The sequence below is a fragment of the Rhinoderma darwinii genome, chromosome 7, assembly GCF_050947455.1.
Source record: "Rhinoderma darwinii isolate aRhiDar2 chromosome 7, aRhiDar2.hap1, whole genome shotgun sequence".
Lineage (NCBI taxonomy): Eukaryota > Metazoa > Chordata > Amphibia > Anura > Rhinodermatidae > Rhinoderma > Rhinoderma darwinii.
The window spans coordinates 139,307,731-139,332,438 of record NC_134693.1 but is presented as its reverse complement, the minus strand read 5'-3'; the positions used below and the strand labels follow the sequence as shown (position 1 = coordinate 139,332,438).

General features: G+C 47.9%; 1 protein-coding gene across 3 annotated transcripts in view; it reads right to left on the bottom strand.

Moving 5' to 3' along the window:
- Nucleotides 1-991: 991 nt before the first annotated feature.
- Nucleotides 992-24,708, bottom strand: part of TMCC1 (transmembrane and coiled-coil domain family 1) — a 99,604-nt gene continuing 75,887 nt past the window's right edge. For all 3 annotated transcript variants that reach the window (XM_075831838.1, XM_075831839.1, XM_075831840.1), the window contains 4 exons: nucleotides 10,351-10,605; nucleotides 7,708-8,390; nucleotides 6,103-6,238; nucleotides 992-2,961 (listed from right to left, as the gene is read on the bottom strand). In XM_075831838.1, the coding sequence (XP_075687953.1) occupies nucleotides 2,647-2,961; nucleotides 6,103-6,238; nucleotides 7,708-8,390; nucleotides 10,351-10,605 (1,389 nt within the window). In that variant the 3' untranslated portion in view covers nucleotides 992-2,646. The remainder of the gene's footprint in view (nucleotides 2,962-6,102; nucleotides 6,239-7,707; nucleotides 8,391-10,350; nucleotides 10,606-24,708) is intronic.

Here is a 24,708-nt window from a genome sequence, read left to right as displayed (position 1 = left end):
AGGTTACTCGATATGGTGATCGGAATTCACTGTCGAGGGTGCTGAAAGAGTTACTGCCGATCAGTTAACTCTTTCAGCACCATGGACAGTGACTGACGTCGACTAGCCTCATCTCTATGCATCATACACGGATGACACATGGAGCTGTCAGGTGCCTTTTGCGCACGCAAAACGCTGCGTTTTTTGCACGCGCAAAACGCACACGCTCGTGTAAATGAGGCCTGAGTGTGAGTTTTTTTTTCTTTCTGAGTTGTGATTTTTTCAGCAAAAATCACATCTGCCATTTGCTTGTTTTACCTCCGCACTGAATTCAATGGGGAAAATCCGTAACATAAAAACAGCGATTCCGCAAAAACAATTGACATGCTGCAGATTACCCGCACCGCAGGTCAATTTGAGCGTTTTTGCCGCTTATCATTTCCGTATGGTGTGGATGAGATCATCTCTGCTGCTACTGTATTATGCGGCGGATTTTCCACAACTAAATCCGTTGTGGTAAATCCCCAGTATTTATGCTACGTGTGAACCCGGCCTAAGAATGACGGATACAGCACAGGCACGTACTCCGTTTCTTGTCATGCCTATAAACTTTGCTTGACCGCCGCTCCATTCAATGACCTCCTCATCACTGTGCGGGTTCAGTGAGGAGGATCTAAGGGATCGGCACCCCCGTTCTCGCAATCAGTGGGGCCCCCAGCGATTAGACCATTATCATCCACCCGCAGGATAGGTGATAATGGTCTATTCCAGGACAACCTCTTTAAGGCTCTGTTCACACCACATTTTTGTTCTACGTTTTTATTAAAAATAAATAGTAATGTTCCCTATGTCCGTGCGCCCGTCACGTGCTTTACCTCACTTCTGTCCAGCTTCATCCTTTAAAGTGACGGCTCACATAATCAGATCTGTCAGCGTCCGATTAAAAAAAACACAATCTACAAAAATGACCAAACGTTTGTTTAAAAACATGTCTTTTATTCAATGACCCCCCCCCACTCCAAATAATATTAATCAAAATATTAAACAGGAAATAACAAACCTCTGTACACAGCAGGAAGGGAACACTGTACCGAGACACCCACTCAGCATCTCCCAGACACCACCACTGCCCCCCAGTGGCTCTCAGCAGTACGAGCAGCTCTTGGAAAAAATAAAAAAAAAGTTTCCTGCCTCTTTTTTTTTTTACCCGAGGGGCAGAGATAGTGCTGCGGCCGCCCCTCTGGCAAACAATGGCTTCACTGCTACCGTCAATATTAAAAAAATAAGAATTCAAGAAACGACAAAAACGACCCGAAATACTGCGCTCACGTGTTTATACAAGGGGTGAGGAAGGAAGATGTCACGTTAAAGAGACGACATCCTGAGCAGCAAAGGGGCGACTTCTTATTTCTGGTCTTCAGGTCTCCTCCTAGATCCCGAGACATCGGTCACCCCTCTCCCCACTCCTCCCGGAGTCACGACCACCTGCCGTATAGAGGAATGTGTACTTGTAGGTGTTTTTAATGCATTAAATAGGGCGCTGCGTTCCAAACTCTGCACCAGCCAGGAAAGGGTCAATAGGCCATGTTCACACCCGCGTTAGGGCTTCCGTCACCATTGAAATCATCCGCTGCCAATGGTTTCAGTTTGTCTCCGTTGTGGAAGGGTTCCGTCGTTTTGACGTGATGAATACCGTAATCGACTGCGCTATTCATCCCGTCAAAACAACGGAAAAAAACGAAAACCATTGGCACCGGATCCGTCCCCATTGAAATCAATGGCGATGGAAACGGAAACCTTTGGTTTCAGTTTGTGTCAGTCAGGGCGGCGTTCCGACGGAAAGCTCAGACAGAACGTCGGAACGCTGCCCTGACGCAGATGTGAACGAAGCCTTAACCGAACGGGTTCGGGGGGGGGTTAAGAAAACATACTGAAGTCCACATTGTCAGTGGGAAGGCAGTTTGGACCCACTTGCCACCTATTGACCTCAAAGCTTTGTTACAAGGTGCAAAAATGACCCCACTCCCCGAGAAATGGATGCAATAAGGCACTTGGGAGAGTTGATGTTGCCCGGGTCAGGAGGATGGCAGAAGCAGGTTGGAGTGCCTTATTGCCACAACTCAGCGTCCACAGCGGAAGTACAGGTAACTCCCAGCATGCCTTGCTGCAGTCAGAACTGTCCCTGGACACAGACCCTGAAGGCACAGAACTGGGCTGCAAGGAGTTAAAGGGGGGGGAGGGCTCGGAGCTAGAATAGCAGAGCTAAAACGTATTGCAGCAGTTGTCCTTCAGTCATAGGGGGACCCCCCCCCCCCAAAGTAAGAACACATGAAAGTCCAAAATACTCTCATACTATGTAAACAGTATACTCTCACATCCTCCCGTCCGCCTCCCCCAGTCCAACCCAGAAACTACAAGTCCCAGAGGGCGAACATTACTCATGTTGGGGGGTGCAAAGTGCCCGTCGTGACCCTCCTGGATTTTAAGGCGTGAGGAGGACGGGGCAGTGTGAATTGGCAGTTATCCAACTCAGAATGGCCTCAATTCAGGGACTATCCCTGTGATCAGAAGCTGTATGACCCCCCGAGGCACAAGCCAGGTGGGCTCTCCCAATGTCTCTAAATAGAAAACTGTACCATGTCCCAATCTTGGGGTAAAGGAGTCTGGTTATCGTGGCGGTGATAGAAGTCTCTCCAAGTACCCCGAAAATGAATCCGAGTGTTTGTATAGGAGGGCAGCCAGTAGGACCAGGAGCAGCGTCCCCAACGTCCGGCCACGGGTCTTCAGTAACGGGACCACGCAGTTCGCCACAGTGGACACAAACACCAGAACCACGGCCATGAGGGCCAAAAGGATGTTGATGAGTTTGCCCAGAAGATTTCGAGCCGTTGCGTTCTCCAAGCCTTCCAACTGGACCACCTGCTGCTGCTGTTGTTGCAGCTCCATCTTGGATATCCTGGTCTGACAAGTTTCTAGCGCCTCCTAGAGGACAAAATATATAATGTCAGCTCAGACGTAGAGAACCTACTGGATCAGTCACAAGCAGGGAAATAAAACAGACTCAATCCTAAGGGTATGTTCACACGGCTTATTTTCGCCGTTTTTCGGAAGCAGAACGCCTCCAAACATCTGCCCGTTAATTTCAATGGGAAAAACGGCGTTCTATTTCAATGGGGCGTTTTTTTTATAAAAAAAAAACGGCTGCGAAAAAGAAGTGCATGTCACTTCTTCAGCCGTTTTTCATGGACTCTATAGAAAAATCGCTCCAAAAAAGGCCGTGAAAAACGAGCGTTTGCTTAAAAAACGTCTGAAAATCAAGAGCGGTTTTCCCTTGAAAACAGCTCCTGATTTTCAGACATTTTTTTAAGCCACTCGCGTTTTTTGTGGCGTTTTTGGAGCGGTTTTCAATAGTCAATGAAAAACGGCTCCAAAAACATCCCAAGAAGTGACCTGCACTTCTTTTTCGCTGGCTTCTTTTTACGTGCCGTTTTTGGAAAACGAGGCGTAATAAAATGTCGGCAGCGCGTCTCCCGGTTTACACACCAAGATGCGCTGCCGACAACCACAATATTTCCTGCTGCATAAACAATATTTGCTCGTTCATTGGCTGATCGTTGCCGTTTTTACGCAGGGCAATTATCGGGATCGAGTGTTGATATGAGCGCTTGTTTGCCCGATTATTAACCAGTGTAACGGCCTTTAGATAACGCGTGTGAACTTTGCAGAACGACTGACTGAAGTCGTTTTCATCTTTTTCTTGAACAGGATTTTGTAAATAAAACCTAATATAATTTGTGTTTTGCTTCTTCACCATTTTCGAGATCTCAGCATTTTGTCGGGGAATGGGGACACTCTTTTTTTTTTCCATTAAAACCAGTCCTAAGTCCAGGGATTCTCGGGCCATGTGACGGCCGTTCTTTGAACAGCTGCAGTAGGAACAAGAGACCCCAAATGGGGCTCTTCACCCGGCCGACTTTTTGACAGCCCAGTAAACCGGGCCGTCAAAAAATGGAACATGCCCTATATTGGGCCGTTCTCCTGGCCGCACGGCTCCCATAGAAGTCTATGTTGCCGTGTAAAGAACGGCTGCCACTTGGATGTGTTTTCTGAGTGACGTCCGTGCTTCCTGACGCTCCTTCGCTCTCTTCTCCTCCTTACAGTGCGAAGTGCATGTGAGGAGGAGGAGGAGATCTTTTTTGCTCCCTGTAGCATTGCCGAAGCAGTGGCCGGGAGTTCTCCTCCAGGAAGGGTCTGACTTCACTGTCCATATTCCGCTCCAGGAGAACTCACTGTCCATATGTAGACAGTGAAGTCAGGGACTTCTCCTGGAGCGGTCCCCTACAGAGGCGCTATCTACAGGAAGGGGGGGGCACTATCTACAGGGGAATGTGTTGCACTATGTACAGGGGGCAGTGTGTGGCACTATGTACAGGGGGCAGTGTGTGGCACTATGTACAGGGGGCAGTGTGTGGCACTATGTACAGGGGGCAGTGTGTGGCACTATGTACAGGGGGCAGTGTGTGGCACTATGTACAGGGGGCAGTGTGTGGCACTATGTACAGGGGGCAGTGTGTGGCAAAAAAGATTGACAAATGAGATTCATCCGTTTTGAAAACGGGCAGGGAAAAAAAAACTGATGCAAAAAGGGTCAAAATCATCCGTTAAAACGGAAACACAACCCGGAATGGATGCAAAACGGCCGTTTTTATCGGCCGACACTCGGAGCCCAATACTGTTCACAGCTGAGGGTTTGCTACCATTGTATGCTAAACATAAGCAGCACAAATATATCTCCTGATAGTTTGCTACAGTGTATCAGTCTGGAGTCCAGGCTGTATATTTCATAGAAGATTGTCTAGGCTGCATACAATGATGGCAAACCTTTAGCTGTGAGAAGTTTTAGGTCAGGACGGGTTTTCAGCCTCTGAATATAAACAAGAATGTTACCGTTTAATGACAACAAACAGAGATCTTGAAAATGGTGAGAAATGTAATACAAAAAGTCTATTAGAAAGTTGCAGAAGTTTTCAATATACAATAATTCAGATTCAGAAAACCAGAAACCCTTTAATAAATGAACGGTTCTGGATACTGAAGCAAACACTATGCGGGCAGCTCCCCGGAGCCAGCGCCAGTCTAATGGGAATTATAGATAAAAACTAATGCAAAGTGGGGTGTGCGGAGCTGCTCTGGGGACGGCTCCAATTTCCATTTGCACCGTTCTTCATATCTCAGACTCGTAGATTGTGCGACTCCATAGGGACTGACCTTCTATACAGACTACGTGGCTGCTCGTGTTCATTGCTGCTCTGACCTACTGCAGAGATCATTGACTGTAAAATGACAAGATCTCCTCCTGGTTCACACTGACATCTAAACCATCAGCCGCAGCAGACGAGGATCAATGATAGGACTGGGCAATTAAATAAAAAAAATAATCGAAATTCAGCGCAATTAATCGAAGTCATCTTACAATTTTCGGTTTTATGAATTAAATTGTATTTGCGTCTTCAGGACGTAGACACAGATAAATCCAATGGTAGAGCAGGGGCCGGTCCCTCCTATAACCTTCACTATGTGTCGCCGGACGCGAGGCAGTGACGTCATCGCGCCGAGCTGCACAGACCTGAGGAGCGGAGGGATCTCCGCCACTCTTCATTGGAACGGGGTTAGGTATATTGTTATTTTTATCAGGCACTATTGGGACCAGCTATGGGGGCATTATACTGTGTGGGGGCAGCTATGGGGAACATTATATGGTGTGGTGGCATTATACTGTGTGGGAAGCACTATGGTGGTATTATACTGTGTGGGGGCAGCGATGGGGCAATATACTGTGTGGGAAGCACTATGGTGGTATTATACTGTGTGGGGGCAGCGATGGGGCAATATACTGTGTGGGGGCAGTGTCAGGGGGTATATTATATACAGTACTATACAGCAGGCTTAGGGGATAAATATTAATTCAAATAATCGTAATCGAGGTTACATGTTCAATTAATCATAATTTTGTTTTAGATAATTGCCCAGCCCTAATCAATAATATTAAAGATCCCTGAGATAACGTAAGCAAAGAACGTCTATCCCCATCACCGCTCTCCGTCCAGCCCGCCCCGTCCTCACCTGTATGTCTCGCGCCCTCTCGTAGGACTGGTAAGCGATTTTCTCCTCCATGCTGGCCAATTCCTGCTTTAAGTTGAGGATCTCGTTCTGGTGAAGCTCGGTTAAATCGTTCAGCTGCTCCTCGAGTCTCTCACATCTGATCAGAAAAAGAACAGGACGAGAGAGATGAGAGACGTGATCCGCAGATTCACCAACCAATAGTACACAATGGGCAAGAGATTTCATTCGGATTTTACTGGCAGTTTTAATGCCTAATACATAATAATAGTGGTTGTAGTACAAATCAACTCGCTAATCAATTACTGAAGGCTGTCAGGGAATATTGGGAGTTGTGGTTTCAATGGTTGGAGACCAATCATATCCATCCCTAAGTGACAGGTTATCTGTCATTCCTGTAAGTCACCACTAGGTGGAGCTCCGACTCCACATATTCACAGGTCCGAACTACATGATGCTGCGCATTGTGTGTGATTCGTACTCATGCAATTATGTATTTAAATAAAATAAAAAAATTACAAAATTATTACATTGACTTAATCTACTCAGGAATAAAACTCTGGACTTTCCGTCTGTAAATACTGAGCTATTCTGGCTAAATACATAGAATACCTATTTGTGCATAATAAAAAGCCGTTTAAAGGGACATAAATCTAAGGCTGATAATTGATCCCGTTAAGTAGGACACAGATAATCGTTCCCATATTCTTATTAAATGAATCAGGAGTCCATTCCGGGTCTGGAGAAGAGGACGCGTGCTGCCTTAGTGACAGGGACATCGGGTCGGATCTCTGCGGCTGTAGTGGGTTTTAAGAGAACAGTCCAGTACGAGATTACACAGAACATCATGTGTCGGGTGTGAAACAGAACCCCGAGACTTTATGTAACGTTAATTACAGGATTAATCACAGGTGAACGCGGCGTTTACAGCTTCATTACAAGACTACGCACTGCTGATTAACCGCAGAGATGACGAGTGGCAGCCGTATATACACATTTATATACATGAATGCACCTCTATGACCATCTGCAGCAGTCACGTCATCTACTCATAAAAATGCACATGAAAAACCCACAGCACACACCTATCTCCTGAAATACTCTGTGCTGCTGAAGGACGTTGCACCTTCCACTATGCAACTTTTACAACAGCAGCACACTACTCTCCTGAAATACTTTGTGCTGCTGGAGAACCCGTCCTCCACTATGTAACTCAGTTTATGATCAGCACACTCGTCTGAAATACTCTGTGCTGCTGGAGGACCCTTCTTTCACCACTATGTACTCTCAGAATATGAGTTCTCGCAAGAACTCTCCACTCACTGTCCGAAATACTCTGTGCTGCTGGAGGACCCTTCTTCTTTCACCACTATGTACTCTCAGAATATGACCACTAGCAAGAACTCTCCACTCACTGTCTGAAATACTCTGTGCAGCTGGGGGATCCTGCTCTATTTCCCTTCCCACATCACATGCAGCCACAGTCCTCACTAACACCACGAGTGGATGGGTCACTGTCCCCATCTTATTGGGGACATATGGTGCAGGGAGTACATTAGGGTGATACTCTTTCCAGGTGTATAATGAGCTCCTCCTGCCGTCACTCACCTGTATCTTTCCTCTTGTAGTGACTGGAGGATGAAGGAGTAGTCACTTTGATACTGAGTCCTAAATCCTTCCAGAGATTCCTCCAGCTGGCTTTGGGTTTCCCGCATTTCCTGGATCTCCTGAATGACCATTTCAAATCCCATCAGTCCTTGCATATCCAAGGTGTTTGTCCTTGAGCTGCCCCCTCCTCCCCCGCCAGGCCCCCCACTAGTACTGATGGCGCCCAGTGAGCCCGAGGTGGCGCTGGAGCAGTCCTCCTCGCTCCCATACTTGGGACTAGCCTGAAACATGTTCATAGGTGCCAGGCTCTTCCCATGCTGCGGTCCATCCTCTTGTGTGGAAGACAGGCCGGTGGCATCATCCAAGGATGAAATGTTGTCACTGCTGCCAAAACGGTTCCGTAACAAGGAGGCGATCTCCCGGGGCTTGGACACCACGGCCCCTGCAGCCGAGTGAGTGGCCTGGGAGAAACTGGAAAGTCCACCCCTAACACTGTCCACCACCCCTTCACTGAAACCGGTGACTCGGGCCCCGACGCCCTTCAGACCTTCTCTTAAGACATCCTTGGGTTGACGAGCGATTCCGTTCTGCTCCACCTCGCGAAGCTTGCGGTGATAATGCTCCAACTTCCTCTGCAGCTGGAGGATGTTCTGGGAAGACTTCTGGTTCTTCTTCTCAAACACCTGAGGAAGGAAAGAAAGTCAGGAAGTTAAGAAATTGGTACAAAACGTCCGTTGTCTGACGGAGGATGGCGGCAGGAAAGCTGGTGACATAATACCCTTAGGCCCTGTTCACAAGGTTTTTTTGACGCAGAAACTGCGCTACTAAACGGGCGAAAAACTCCTCCCATTGATTTCAATGGGAGGCGGAGGAGTTTTTTCCCCGCGAGTGGAAAAAAACCCACGGGAAAAAGGAGAGTCATGCCCATTCTTCGGGCGTTTCCGTCTCTGACCTCCCATTGACATCAATGGGAGGCAGAGAAATCGTTTTTTGCAGTTTTTTTGCCTGCGGCGCTCAATGGCAGTGGCCGAAAAACGCAGCAAAGAACGAGACAAAGAGAGTGCAGGCAGGTCAAAATCTGCCTCAAAATTCCTAAAGGAATTTTGAGGCAGATTTTTCCACCTGCAAAAAAACGGTGTGTGAAAAGGGCCTAAAATGATCAGAAATCAGTCTGGAATAGAAGCCGATACATTTCACCCGCACTGACACATTGTAACAAAGTATCAGGACAGGAGACAAATTGCTGCTGCTGATGTGTTTACCTCACAGAGGATTCTCTAAAAATGGGACACAAGATTGCAGCTGAAAAGTCCAATGTGACCGTGCGACTTCTCAGCCGCCATCTGTGCTGGACGCCATGAACAATCGTCCACTAAGTATTTCTACACCATTTTTGGAAGTTTCTGTCTAATGTGTGTGACCTGCTCAGAGTATCCTGACTGCTTATATCAAGTCTCCCCGTTGACTAATTTCGGTCTGAATCCATGGACAGGAGAGCTTTGCTGATTCCTCCACATTCAGGAAAACAAGAATGTAAGGGTATGTTCACATGGCCAAATTACGGACGTAATTCGGGCGTTTTACGCCTAGAATTACGTCCGAAATTACGGCTTGAAAGCGTTGACAAACATCTGCCCATTGAAATCAATGGGCTGACGTTTGTCTGTTCACACGAGGCGTATATTTACGCGTCGCTGTCAAAAGACGGCGCGTAAATAGACGCCCGCGCCAAAGAAGTGTCATGTCACTTCTTCAGACGTAAATGGAGCTGTTTTCCATGGAAAACCAGCTCCAGTTACGTCCGTAATGGACGCGGCGTTCAAGCGCCTGCACATGCCGTTACGGCTGAAATGACGGGGCTGTTTTCTCCTGAAAACAGCCCAGTAATTTTGGCCGTTACGGACGCTGCCGTGTCAACATACCCTAATAGAAAGGACTGGGCAGCTTGAAACCCAGAGAGATAAGTGGCGCCAGGTGGAGCATGGCACCCAATATCCCACCTATTAAAATAATTTGGCCAAAACTGGTGGGATTCTGGGTGGTATTAAGTGTTGGCGGAGTTTATTGCCATCACATACCATGGAAACTTTAGGATTGCGTCGTCTCTACCAGTAAACTAGGACATCAGGGATGTGGCCTCGGCCTGATACACTGGTCCACACCTACAGCGTTAAGGGGGTTTTACACTAGGCGATCGTCGTGAAGACGAGCGTTCATATAACGCTCATTGACGATAATTGCGCTGTGTAAAGAGGGGAACGATCAAACGCTGGATCATCCGCTGGTCGTATCGTTATAAAAAAAAGTCAAATATTCCGGTTGCCGACATGATGATAATATATGGGGACGAGTGATCGGAGTAACGACCGCTCCTCCTCATCCATAGCTCCATGTGACAGGAGCAAACGAGCGCCAATCAACCAGGTCTCATTGAGCGGCGCTCGCTGCACCGGCCGGTGTAAAAGGGCCTTAATTAGAAGTCCCAGCGATATTCTGGCACCCCTGGTCGCGCTGAGAGGGGATTTTCCAGACTGTTGGAGGTCCAGATACTGGACATTAATCTGGATAATCCAAGAGTTGCCCCGGACGGTGCAGCGGGTTATGTGGTTTTGTATACACTACATTATTCCATGGAGAGGTCACCTGCTTGATCCGCGCGCCCTGCTGTCTGTCCGCATTGTTCGCCAGCTTCAGGTACTCGGCCACGTTGTCGTCTCTGGCCGTTTGCTCGATCTTAATCTGTTCCGTCAGCCGGAGGATCTTCTGCTGCAGGTGTAGAATGGCCGCCTTGGTCCGCTGGGGGTCAGGCGTCTCGTCAACTGTGTCCAACATGCCGTCCACCCCCGAGGACACCATACTGGACACCTGCGAGAGTCCTCCACCTTCTAACCGATCGAGCTGTTAAAGACAAAAGGAACAACAAATTATATCCGGCCTTATTTATAGCGGTTTCTAAGCGACAACCAATATGGCCGCCTTCACAGGGGTAATCCGCCGCTTTCCCACAACCCTGAATAGCAAATCTGCCTAATTTGTCAGAAATCCGCCATATTGCTGCATAACTATGAAGCTTTGCCTTACAGAGCTCTAGAAAAGCTGAGTGAGCGGTAATGATGGCCATTCTGGTTGCCACCCAGCTTTCCCAGAGACTGATATATCTAATGAACCACTGAATAGCATTTTTAATAACTCGATAGAAAAGGACGACTCGTACAGGCGATGTCAGACAACAGGTAAAGGGATGGAACTACAACCCCCAGCAATACCCTTTCTCTTCAGACAATGCTGGGATCATTAGTTCCAGGTCAGTCGGACAGACACGGTGACAGGACAGACTCTCCGGATGCGGCACTTCCAGTACATGAAATAAATGAAGACCAGGAAAGGGAAATTATCTATTTAAAGCCAATTACAAAAGTGCCCTCCCCCAGCGCCAGTCATGACTAGGAAAGCCAGGGAGATTCCGCAGCCAGCGGCTGGTCAATCTCCGAGAGAGAAGGGGTTAACAGTGCGGTTTCCTCAGAGGAGACGTCTCGGTAATTGTATTAGCGGCAGGGGGGGGGGGGGGGGGATTTTCTCCTCTCCACCCCAGTGTAATCCTAAATCTCAGAGTGGTCAGTGGTCAGGAGGCTGCGGGATGGATTAGAGGTAGTGGCTCCCTGGAGAACAATGGACCGAAGGGGCCCCTAATAGAGTCCTCGAGAGGAGGGGGCGATGATCTTACACCGGACTCTTCTATGGCGGCCTCGGAATAGTGTAACGCCGCGCCGGAGAACTCTAACATTAATACCAATTGTTTATTTAAAAATAAATAGAAATATAACAGACGCCATTTATTATACGGAAATATAGAACCTGCGCTCAGTGCGGCATAAAATATTTACTACTTCAGTGCAACGATCAGCGTCACCCGGGCACAATGATCAGCGTCACCCGGGCACAATCACAGCACGCTGATCAGCGTCACCCAGGCACAATCACAGCACAATGATCAGCGTCACCCGGGCACAATCACAGCACAATGATCAGCATCACCCGGGCACAATCACAGCACAATGATCAGCGTCACCCAGGCACAATCACAGCACGCTGATCAGCGTCACCCAGGCACAATCACAGCACAATGATCAGCGTCACCCGGGCACAATCACAGCACAATGATCAGCGTCACCCAGGCACAATCACAGAACGCTGATCAGCGTCACCCGGGCACAATCACAGCACAATGATCAGCGTCACCCAGGCATAATTACAGCACGCTGATCAGCGTCATCTGGGCACAATCACAGCACACTGATCAGCGTTACCCACAAAAATCACAGCACGCTGATCAGCATTACCCGGGCACAATGGCCAGCATCATCTAACTGATCATTGTGCTGCCATTGTAGTTACCCTGACACAATGGCAGTACATTGGTTAGGGGCACCCAGGTACAACGGTGGCACTTACTGATCCCTGTGACTCTGCCACACACTGACCACGGTGATCTAGACACAATTACTACACACAGTGTCCCGGGCACAATCACTGCATAGTAACTCATGCCATGCTATTCACTGTCCCCGGGCACAATCAATGTTCACCCTCTCCTGCCACAACCAGCCCACACTGATCACAATCACAGAGTAATACAGGCTGCAGGATCCTCACACTCCCCATATACTGGTGCCCCCTCCTGCTGGCACTGCCCGCTCCTCACCTCCTGTGTGTGGTCTCAGGATCGGGTGTCCCGGCTGCTGCATACCGGAGCCCTCAGCTGCTTGTATCTCACCACCTGAAACTGTCAATCAGGGATGAGCTCCTGGCCCCTCCCCAGGAGGCGGGACCGCCCCCGGGCCAGAGGTGAAGTAACCCTTTGTTTCCCGGAGAGATCACAGCGAGTTTCACTATCACATGAGTCAGAACTTACTGAACAGTCAATAGAAAATCTAAAACGTAAGCGGAAACGGAACAAAACTCTGGGCCAAAGAGCTTACGATCTCCGCATTAGGAGCATCAGCGCTGGCTCCATTCACTGGGCTACAGTTTCATTAATGGGAGATTTGGAGCGATCCTGAGCGGATGAAGTGATCGTTAGATCTGCAGTTTTATCACTTCACCAGAGACGCCCAGATGGGGTCAGATCAGCAAAATTATCAACGTGTCTGGGATTTGCACCTTTACGGCTGGGTTCACACTGTGCGTTTTTTTGTTAGATCATTTCCATGTCTCTCAATGAGAAATTATCAACCAAAACAAAAACCACATGTTAAAAATGCACTGTGTGAACCGAGCTCAACACAGGTCATCCAGACATGTCAGGACGAAGCGCTGGTTTAATTTCCTCAACATTTTCAAGATCTCTGTTTGGCGTCAGTGAATCAAACACCCTCATGTTCCATCCCTTTCATGTTTACATCAAGAAGTTGAACACCTGTGCAGACCTAATACTTCTTACAGCTGAGGGTTTGCTACGATTGCGTCCAGTCATAAGGTCCTTTTACGCGGCCAATTATCGGTCAAATGAGCGTTCACGTGAACACATTACTGAGGGAGACGCGCTGCCGACGCGATAGAAATGTATAAGGACGAGCGAACGCAGTAACGATCGCTCATCCCCAAACAAAGCTCCTTGTGAATGGAGCAAACGAGCGCCGATCAACGAGCTGTCTGGTTGATCGGCGCTCGTTTACACGGCCTCTGTGAGCTAAACACACCAGCGCCACAAATCTCTCTCCTGTCCTGATAGTTTGTTACAATGTGTCAGCGCAGGTAAAATGTGTGAGTCTGGAGTCCAGGGTGTTTAGCTCACACACAATAAATAAACTTCATTTTTATTAATCTGATCCATGTACGTTCCCATGTGATAGCGGGATTAATTTCCGGGGTATAATCCAGTTATGCAAAGTATGGAAACAAGTATAGGGTTATATAATGCGCAGGAACAATGTGCCTTGTATTCAGAAGTCTCAGGCAACACATAATCCGGCTGCCGTCTACGGAAACCCTGTCCACGCGGCTTTAAGTCTGCAACCTGTGACTCTCCAGAAGTTGTGAAACTATAACTCCCAGCAGGGCATGCTGGGAGGAGTAGTTTTACAAAAGCTCTCAATGGAAACACAGTTGTGCCACTTAGGGGGTCGGAGTTCAATTGGTTTTGACCCGATTTTCTTAAATTAAGATTTTGTCGTCGTCTAGAGGGCCCTCGTTGTGTGCATAGCCGGTCACATTCTTGTGCATCTGCCAATCCATCTCGGATCAAGCTTTTCTTTTTTTTTTTAAATTGTGTAACCGGCCATCAACAATTGCGGACTGAAAAAAAACCCTGTCTCCGGGATCCTTTCCAACATCCTTGACAGTCCCTGATGCGGCACGCTGATCGCCCGTGAGGAGGCATCGCTAAAGATCCAGCATAATTAGTGGAAGCATCGTCATCTGGTGAAGTGTGAACGCTGCCCTCTGCTAGCAGAATTCTGCCATTAAAGGGGTTCTCCGCTTTAGACAATCCCCACTTGCTAGGTTGTGTTCACACAGTGCGTTTGTTTTTTTGTTTAACATGCATATTTTTTTTTGTTTTGGTACTTGAATTCCCATTTAAAAGACATGCGAGTTCATCAACCAAAACAACGCGTGTTAAAAACGCACTGTGTGAACCCAGACTCAAGGCCCCATTACACCGGCCGCTGCAGCGAGCGCCGATCAATGAGACATTGTTGGTCGGCGCTCATTTGCTCCTGTCACATGGAGCTACGGATGGAGACGAGCAGTCATTACGCCGATCGCTCGTCCCCATACATTATCATCATGTCGGCAGAACGTCTCCCTGATTACACACCAAGATTCGCTGCCGACAACTATAATATTTGACTTTTTTTTTTAAAACAATATGATCAGCTGATGATCGAGTGTTTGCTCGTTCATCTGCTGATCGCTGCCCTTTTTACACGGGGCAATTATCGGCAACAAGCGCTATATGAACACTCATCTGCCTGATAATCGTCCTGTGCTAAACCCCCTTAAAACAATCACAAATTGTCCCCCTGCTGAGACTCCAGCGATCAACTGTAATCTGTGGGGACACCTGGCAGTAAGTATTTAATATTCCTGCAGCGCCACCACAGGAGAAATGAAGCATTACACAGTGTCCATTCATATCGAGTGGTCTGTGTAATACAGGACAGGTCCTCCAGAGAGAGAGACGCTCTACGTAACCGCTCTCCACTCTGACCAAGAGATGAGGATCCCGAACAGAGGACCCCCCCCCCCCATTACCTCAGAAATCCCTAATAGGGTGTACGACAATGGGCTGTCTAAACTGGACAATTCCTTTAAAGGGTGGACTGGACATTTAAGATGTTACCGCAGTCCTCAGCTGTTGTGGTGGAGCCACCCCGGCTCACAACATATTTCATGAAGCGCAGCAGTGACTGACAACCACAAACCTCAAGTTCTGTAGCAGCTGCAGATGACCAGTCGCCATCTCTTAAAGGGCCACTGCACCTAAAAGTGTTCAGCTTATATTAGCACAGAAGCGTTATAAGAGGAGCAGCTGATATCAGTCACACATATGGATGTAAAGGTCTCCGGAGGTTCTCAGCACTGGAGAATGTGACAAAGTATATATTTTGACTGGAGGCATGCTGACACTTGTAGTTCTGCTGCGGCTCGCCCTCTTTCCTCGATGTGATCATTATCTTAGTCTTTGTGTCAGCAGCAATGTCGTTCAGGCAGGAGATTTTCATGAATTAGGTCCAGAGACTTTGCAAAGAAACACAAAGAAGATTAACTTCCATGTCGTTAATCCAATTCTGGGCGCAATATTTACCTGTAAACGTCGTGGATTAGAAGGGCTGGGAAGAAGTGTTGAAGGGTTAATGTCTGCCCTGAAGTGAAAGGGTTAAAAGAAACTTCTCTCATGACATCATGGTGACAGAGCGCACAGCTCATGTTTATGGCATGAAAGCAGCAAAGCGGGGAGTGACTGTGGTGACAGCTGATACCAGAGAAGGAAATGACTCCCCCGCCCCCCCAGGACACATCATGGCCCAGCGCCCCGGGCAAACAGCAAATCCTGAGTGTAAACATCCTGGAGTAAGAACACCTACCCCGAAAGTGAACGCACAATACCTGACAATACACACCTGCAATTTACCTGCTCTGCCACAATACACAGACCTCACCGACCCTCCCGAAAAAAAAAAAAACACCCAGTGATAATATGGAGCTTCACATATACAGAGCTCCCCTGCCAGGACCCAAAAATATACACAGCTCCCCTGCCAGGACCCAAAAATATACACAGCGCCCCTGCCGGGACCCAAAAATATACACAGCGCCCCTGCCGGGACCCAAAAATATACACAGCGCCCCTGCCGGGACCCAAAAATATACACAGCTCCCCTGCCGGGACCCAAAAATATACACAGCGCCCCTGCCGGGACCCAAAAATATACACAGCGCCCCTGCCGGGACCCAAAAATATACACAGCGCCCCTGCCGGGACCCAAAAATATACACAGCGCCCCTGCCGGGACCCAAAAATATACACAGCGCCCCTGCCGGGACCCAAAAATATACACAGCGCCCCTGCCGGGACCCAAAAATATACACAGCTCCCCTGCCGGGACCCAAAAATATACACAGCGCCCCTGCCGGGACCCAAAAATATACACAGCGCCCCTGCCGGGACCCAAAAATATACACAGCGCCCCTGCCGGGACCCAAAAATATACACAGCGCCCCTGCCGGGACCCAAAAATATACACAGCGCCCCTGCCGGGACCCAAAAATATACACAGCGCCCCTGCCGGGACCCAAAAATATACACAGCGCCCCTGCCGGGACCCAAAAATATACACAGCGCCCCTGCCGGGACCCAAAAATATACACAGCGCCCCTGCCGGGACCCAAAAATATACACCGCTCCCCTGCCGGGACCCAAAAATATACACCGCTCCCCTGCCGGGACCCAAAAATATACACAGCACCCCTGCCGGGACCCAAAAATATACACCGCTCCCCTGTCCTGCACTCTTCACTAGGTATACATCAGTTACTCATGAGATTTAGTTGCGGGGTGTAGGAGTTCGGGCCAGGCAATGACGACATAAATCAAAATCACGATTTATTGAAAAATGTAACCTCGATTACTGAACGATTATTTTGGCCACGCCCCTTTTTGAATGCTACACCATTGAATATTTATCCCCTGAGCCTGCTGTATATAATATATCCCCTAACACTGTCCCCACACAGTATATTTCCCCCATAGTGCTCCCTACGCAGCATAATACCCCATAGCTGCCCCCACATATTATAATGCCCCTAGAACTCCCTCCACACTGTATAATGTCCCCATAACTCCCACCCGCTGTATAATGCCCCCATAGCTGCCTACACATAGTATAATGCCCCCATAACCAATTTACCCATATAGCTGCCCTCACACAGTAGAATGCCCCCATAACGGCACCGCACACAGTATAAAGCCCCCCACAGCTGCCCCCAATAGTGCATGAAATAATACACACTCACCTAATCCCATTCCAATGACGATTGGAGGAGATTCCTCCACTCCTCCGGTCCGTGCAACTTGGCGCAGTCAGGCGCGATGATGTCACTGCCTCGCGTCCAGCGATACATAGTGAATGGCAGAGCAGGGACCTTACGATCCCCGACTCTACCATTGGATTCAACGGTATCTGCGTCCTGAAGATGCAGATACAGTTTAAACCGGGAAAAAAGAATTGATAAAACCGAAATTCGCAAGAGGACGTTGATAAATTGCGCTGAATTTAAATTTCCATTAATTAATTGCCCAGCCCTAGTACGAGTGCTGTATACAGTTGCGATGGCGGTCTGTCAGGCACAGATGACACGACATACAGGTGGTGTATATTTACTTCAGAGAGTCAACACTAGAGCGAGATCCCATTGATGTCTAATCTAATGCACACATCCAATCTCCACCAACCTTATTGTCAGCGGCCATAAATCACTGCGGACAAAGGCAGCACATAACGGCGCACATGGAAGGTGGCGGGACCATGACAAACATGGCAATCGTAAAGGGCAATGCCCCCTAAAAGAAAAAACGTCCTTGTGTCGGCCTCTTCAGTCATGTTGTAAATGTTCTATTCTACTGTTCCTATGTAATATCGGTTTCTAGGAAATCCGGGTGACAACCAATATGGCACCATTAGTCCACCCATAGGGAATGTAACCCAGCTCTCCCAGGGTCCTGAAAAGTTACGCAGTTATGTGGGATTGAAACGATTCTTAAAGGGGTTTTCTCATAACGATCATTTATCACCAATCCACAGGATAGGTGATAAATGTCTGATCAGTGGGGGATCAACCGCTTATCCCGACAACGGGGGTCCCCGAGTGGCCTATGTGAATGGAGGAGTGGCCGAGCATGCGCAGTACCACTATTATTTACATAGGGCACTCCGGGACCCCCATTCTCGTTCATTGCCGTTCGAGCAGAGCCTGTATGGCGGCACACCTAGTTACTATGGGTCTGTTTTACAGACCCATAGACACACAGTGTGCCCCATTAGGCTCCATATTCTCCTTCTAGGGGAGATGACCTCTGTAATATGGCACTCGATGAAGCATGCCACATATAAAAGAAACCAGTGCTAATCGGCTTCCCCATATATAAAACAAGAGTTTAACCAGTGGGTCTTTGGAGCGTTTTCAATGGTTTGTGGTAATATTCTAACAGCACCGAGGCCTAGGGCCTCACATACCAAATCTGCCTCAGATGCCTGGTTGCCAATAGCAACCAATCAGAGATCAGCTTTTATCTTCGAACTAGCCTTGGGAATATTAAACATGGGCTCTGATTGGTTGCCATGGGCCATTTTGTTCTGTGAGGCCTGTACTAGACAAACTGCCATTTTGAGGGATAAAAACAATATTACTAGTAGTTGGTCCAGTCACTGGGGATCTAGCATACGACATTCAGTGGACTAGGCCAACATTTAGCTCAATAAACTCATCAGGGTGTAAAGTGCCTCAGGTCTCACACTGATAAAAAAAAGGTTCACCCGCTCCTAAAATGGCGTCCTCCACACTGTTAGGGTGATGGCGCGCCTTAATGAAAGAAATAAGGTAGAAAAATAAAAAGAATTTCTCTATAAAAGCAGTGAAAGTAGAAAATGGAAGGTTAATGAGATGCGTGTTCACGGCTGGGCACATGCCTCTAATCTCACAGATGACATGTCTGTGGAGGCAGGCACAGCGTGTAGAGATGGATGTCGATGGAAAGCCTGCGGGCTTTGCTTTTTTTTTTTAACAAAAAATTGCACTTACTGACAAGTTAATCTTCACAAATGTAATACCTCTGGCGACTCAATACTGAATGGAAATACGATATGGAGGGGGGGGGGGGGGTAATTAAAACGAGAAAAAAAAAAACCATTACGAGCGATTATAAAATGTAAGACCATGTTGCATTAAAAGTAAGAGAAAACAGCTCCGGAGTTTCAGACGTAATGGCATGTTGAGGCGTTTTGCGCTGCGTCCATTACGGACGTAATTGGAGCTGTTTTTCCATAGAGTCAAGGGAAAACGGCTCCAATTACGTCTCAAGAAGCGACAGGCACTTCTTTGACGCGGGCATCTTTTTTACGCGCCGTCTTTTGACAGCGGCGCGTAAAAAAAATGACCGTCGGCACAGAACATCGTAAAGCCCATTCAAATGAATGGGCAGATGTTAGCCGACGCCTTGGAGCCGTATTTTTGGACGTAATTCGGGGCTAAAACGCCCGAATTACGTCCGTAAATAGGGCGTGTGAACCCAGCCTAAGAGCGAATGCCCCCTTCTCCACCGTGCGGGGGAGGGGAAGTGACAATTGTCGATTTTCCAGTAAAAAAAATAAATAATAAAAAAAAATCAGGAACTACGCATTGTAATTTAGTTGGGAACAGTTTTACGCAATGACTGAAAATGGTTTCGATTCTGTGGCGTGAAATTCTGGGTTAAAATAAGAAACAAGGAAGAAGAAAGAGGAAACGGATTTTGCCTAAAAAACAAGAATAAGTTCTGGTCGTAGTTTAGTCAGTCACCCAGGGCGTCTCTTTTTGGGGGCAATTAGATGGTCAGGTTTGCTTCAACCCTTTTGTTACCCCCCATTTCTTATTAATTAGGGGGTGCTAATACGCAGCCATTATCCCATGTACCTGACAGGATTTACGCCTGAAATTACAACCACCGCCCAAATATTATGTGTATCAGTTACGCCGGGCAATTCAATCTCTGGGAAATCTTGGGGCCGGTGTCTCATGTAACACACACGCAGACAGAGCCGCGAGCAAAGATGACGGCAGTGCATAAATCACTGACACAACCAGAAAACGTACAAAGACTCGTTCACAATGTGTACGCTGCTGCCCTCAGCTATAAAAAACGAAAAAAAAAAACGGAGGGGGATTTCTCAGAGCCGCCGACCTGTACACATAATAGGGAGGTTACAGAACCCCAGATCGGACCGTGAACTGGGAAAACCCACAAAACGTAAAAATAAACCCGCTGGAAGAATAAAAATGGCCGATGCGTATATTTTAACGTTTCAGCGCTGCAAACGCTGGAAAGAGTCGCACCCGTGTGTACCAAAGGTCACTGCGAGAGCGGCGTTATCAGTTCCGGGGGGTCAGGAATCTGTAATATACCCAGATTATAACTCTCCACAGCAACGTCAGACACAATGGAGGTGAACAGCCCCCATATACACGTCATATTTCCGCCATTCGAACACATGGTAGAGCGGGCATGGGCCTATATATAATACCGGAGAGGCGCTTATTCTGGTGGGGCGTCACCGCCACAGTAAAGGACGCAAACCCTTTTTTGTAAAACCCCTAGAGACACAAATAAATGAGTGTGATGGAAAGTAATCAACGCTCGTCCCCTATTTTGATCACACACAGATTCTCTCAGGGGCCCTGAATATATTGAGCGCACGGGCGGCAGATTTTTTTTTCTTCTTTGAGATAAACCAGAATTGAAATGAATGCGGCTTCGCATCTAGTGATATCCGAGTGGTGCGATGCCTCCCACGTTACGTTTTTTTTAAACAAATTATGGCTTATGTCACCAATTACTAGTTGACGGGCGACAAAATGGCTGCTGGACTGGCACAACTGTGTTTCATGGTCACGTCTCATAGGCCTCATTCACAAGAACGAAAGGGTTTTTACTGTCCGTAAATATCTGTAGCCATCCCATAGAGCCGGTGCCGCAATAGCGGGCCAGGATAGGACATGTTCTATATTTTACGGATCATTTCTACAGCCCGGACACACATCCGCACGGAAAGGTGTCCAGGGCCTATAGAAATGAATGGGTCCGCCACTTCACCCATAATAACCTGATCCGTAATTACGGATGAAAACTACGGTGGTCTGTATGGGGCCTTATGCATTGTAGGCGGCTTTGCCATTCAGAGCTCTGAGAAAGCTGGATGTAGCCCTTCTGGGGCTGTAATGGCGACCATATCTAGGAATCCGCGAAACAGAATTTTTAAAAGAGGACGACTCTAGGCCCCGGGCAGTGGCACGTTACACGCGATCATGTGACCGTATAAAAACGGCGCTCTCGTCTGTGTAGAAATGTGCTGCGCTCTGTCATTTCCTGCCCTCATTCTGTGTAAACTATTATAGGAGCCGGATAAATAAATGATTCCTATTTAAGGGACGCTCGTATACCGGCATGCTTCACCCCGGCTGATTCAGTCTGAGGAATGGTGACGCGTACGTGGGCGGGGCTTCTACGAACCGCAGCGTACATGGGCGGGGCTTCTACGAACCGCAGCGTACAGACCGGACGAGTCTGACCAGATTGATCTGTAATAATAATAAAACACCTAATATTCTAAGAAGTCATTCAGGACGAGACGCTCCTTGTCATTTCAGCTGTACAAACAGTTCTCACTGCTCCATAGGGAAACACGTTATATATGTATAATGTACCAGATTCTGTCCTTTACCTGCAGGCACCACCATAATAACGTGGCTGTCCGGTGGCGGTCACCCCCCTGCTAACACCACGCCAATTAGGGCACATCTGTAAGCAGTGACTCCAGCTTAACTGCATTGTCTATAGGAGTCAGAAATCCTCATTCTGTTTCATCAGAGGCTCAGGCTGCTGCTCTGTCCCACCACCATGCTTTACACTGAAGCTCTGCTTTTAGTGCACAACTTTGAAAAATGACTCCAGCTTGGCTGTATTGTCTATCGGAGCCTAATGCCTCATGCACGTTGAGTGTATTTGAAAACCGTATTGCACAGATCCCAAATACGGTGTCAATACATTTTAACGGGGGCTATGCTTACCGCCATATTGGATCGAGTTCTCCCCTAGAGGCACTGAATTCAGCGCCTAAGAGGAAGACTCGATTCATGAAACAGAACATTATCGAAGCTTTGGCGTACATGTACGAATAGCAGATGTCATTATACAATAGTTGTCGTTTTTGTGTGATGACATCACAATCCCTATAGACAGTACTCAGGTCATGTGACCGCGTCCGGTCATCGCCTCGAATTGTGGAAATACACGAAACGTTCGGAGACATCAGGGACTGAGACAACCTGGTAGAATTCCTCGCGTCGGCGCGACAGCTGTCAGTCGTGGGCGCTCTATCCAATTATCTGCGCCGACGGAGATGCCTCAACGCGTCCCAGTTGTTTAAACAGATTTCTTGCCAAAGTAAGCGGCGCAATGTTTACAGATCTAGACGTGTGCGCTCGGCTATTTATGAGCGAGTGCTTATGCAAAAATAACGATGGGGATTCAGCAGGCCCCGGGTAACAGCGATTCTCAGCCACGCGATCGCCAAATGTCGTGACACCACATCTACACAACTCCAGCCTTGTGTCACTCTGCAAAAGAACAGAATGGAGAATGCGCCGTCACTGGGAACATCCGCCATTCACTCCGACTGTCACGTGTCGCGCTGACCTGTAATGGAGAGATTACGATAATTACATTATATTTGGGCACTGCCAGGGAGGGGGCGGCATCTGAGCTCTGATTGGTTGGGCAACAAGGTCGGTCTTAAGCTGCCCATATACTTAGGGTGCATTTACATGAGCAGTTTTTGTCCGCGCGGGGGACTAACAACGCACAAATTGCGGTTTTACCACGAATTGTTGCAGTTTGCTCCTGTGTGAATTTTTCAGGCGAAGCATGTAAAATAAATGTTTCACCTGCCAAAACCGTGTCCAAAAACCGACGCATTTCGCAGTAAAACCACGTGCGTTTTTGCCATAATTTTTGATGCGTTTTTTACTGTGCGGCCAAATAATCTCATGTAAATTCACCCTTCCAATAACCATCAACCTACACCGATTCCTCCCAACCCCCCCCCCCATACACATGCATGCTTGGCCAGACAGCCGCTTATCTCCGGTGGTAACAATGGATCAAGTGTGGTATTTTGCCCAACATCTGTCGTAGGGAAGGAGGGAGGGTGGTCGCAAAACCTCCATACACATTAGTCGGCCAGTGTAGCCCTAGGCTACATTGAGACGAGCGTTGGCAACCTCGGGCGTGAAAAACCACAGTCTATGGAGGGAATGCGTGAAATGCAAGAAAACGGGACATGTCCTATTTTTTCACGGACCCTTCACACGCTCTGTTGAAACAATGGCCGTATCTACGACCCCATTGAAATACATGTGTCCGCGTGACGGCCGTCGTTTTTCACGGCCGTCACACGGACGACTTATACGCTCGTCTGAATGAGCCCTTAGGCTATGTTCGCATCTCGCCGATTTGCCATCCGTATTTGCGATCAGAAAACCTGCAGCAGAATTCAGTAGCAGCAAAGTCGATGAGACTTGAACAAAACTCTCTCACATGCTGCAGACATTTTCTCACCTCCAGTGCGGATTGTCACTTACGCTGCGGAAAGCGCATGGAATTTTGTTACGGATTTTCCCCAATTAATTAAATTGGAAAGAAGAAACCCCACACACATTTTTATTCCTGCGGATTTTGCGGCGCATTTGGAGCAAAATCGTCACGCCCAGATAGTTTAAAATAAAAAAGTACAACACTCACCTCCCCCCGGCAATGCCTTCCTCAGTCTCTGTGGACACTTGTGATTGGCTGCAGTGGGCACATGTGACGACCCGTCTTCGCTGGAGATCAGGGGTACATGGACATTCCACTCTTTTTCTGAAGGGTAATCCGCACTATACGATTTGGTGCGGATTTCCCTGCGGCTTCCTCCAGATTTACTGCAAGTGTCCACTCTTAGGCTATGTTCACACGCAAACGCAAAATACGTCTGAAATTACGGAGCTGTTTTGAGGCGAAGACAGCTCCTGATTTTCAGAAGTTTTTTTTTTTTTTTTAACAACTCGCGTTTTTTGAGCTGTTTTTCTATGGAGTCAATGAAAAACGCCTCCAAAAACGTCCCAAGAAGGGTCCTGCACTTCTTTTGACGAGCCGTCATTTTAGGCGCCGTATTTTGACAGCGACGCGTAAAATAAAGGCTCGCGGGAACAGAACATCGTAAAACCCATGGCAAGCAATGGGAAGATGTTTGTAGGTGTAATGGAGCCGTCTTCTCAGGCGTAATTGGAGGCGTAAAACGCCCGAATTACGCCCGAAAACGCTGCGTGTGAACATCCCCTTATGTGGAAAATTAGGACGAGAGATTCAATGCCAGTCAAGCCAATTTACATTTGCAGAAAATGGGCCCAATATACTGAGGCGCTCGTGTCTTTGGCGTCTGTGTTTGTCCACGTACAGAAATACAAATGTACGCCAGCTTTGAGCCGTATGACTGCGTTCACATCTGCATCGCAGTTCCGTCCACATTAGAGGACAAGAAAAGTGCCGCCTGCAGCGATATTCTTACCGCCCCAACGACAGAACTTATAACAGGTCTGTAAATCTGCCGGGTGCTTTTCACACACATTGCACCGCGGCGTGGCCTCCATTATAAACTTGGGCTTTCTGCGGGCACCGGATTTGGGACTCTGAATATGGCCGTGTGCGTG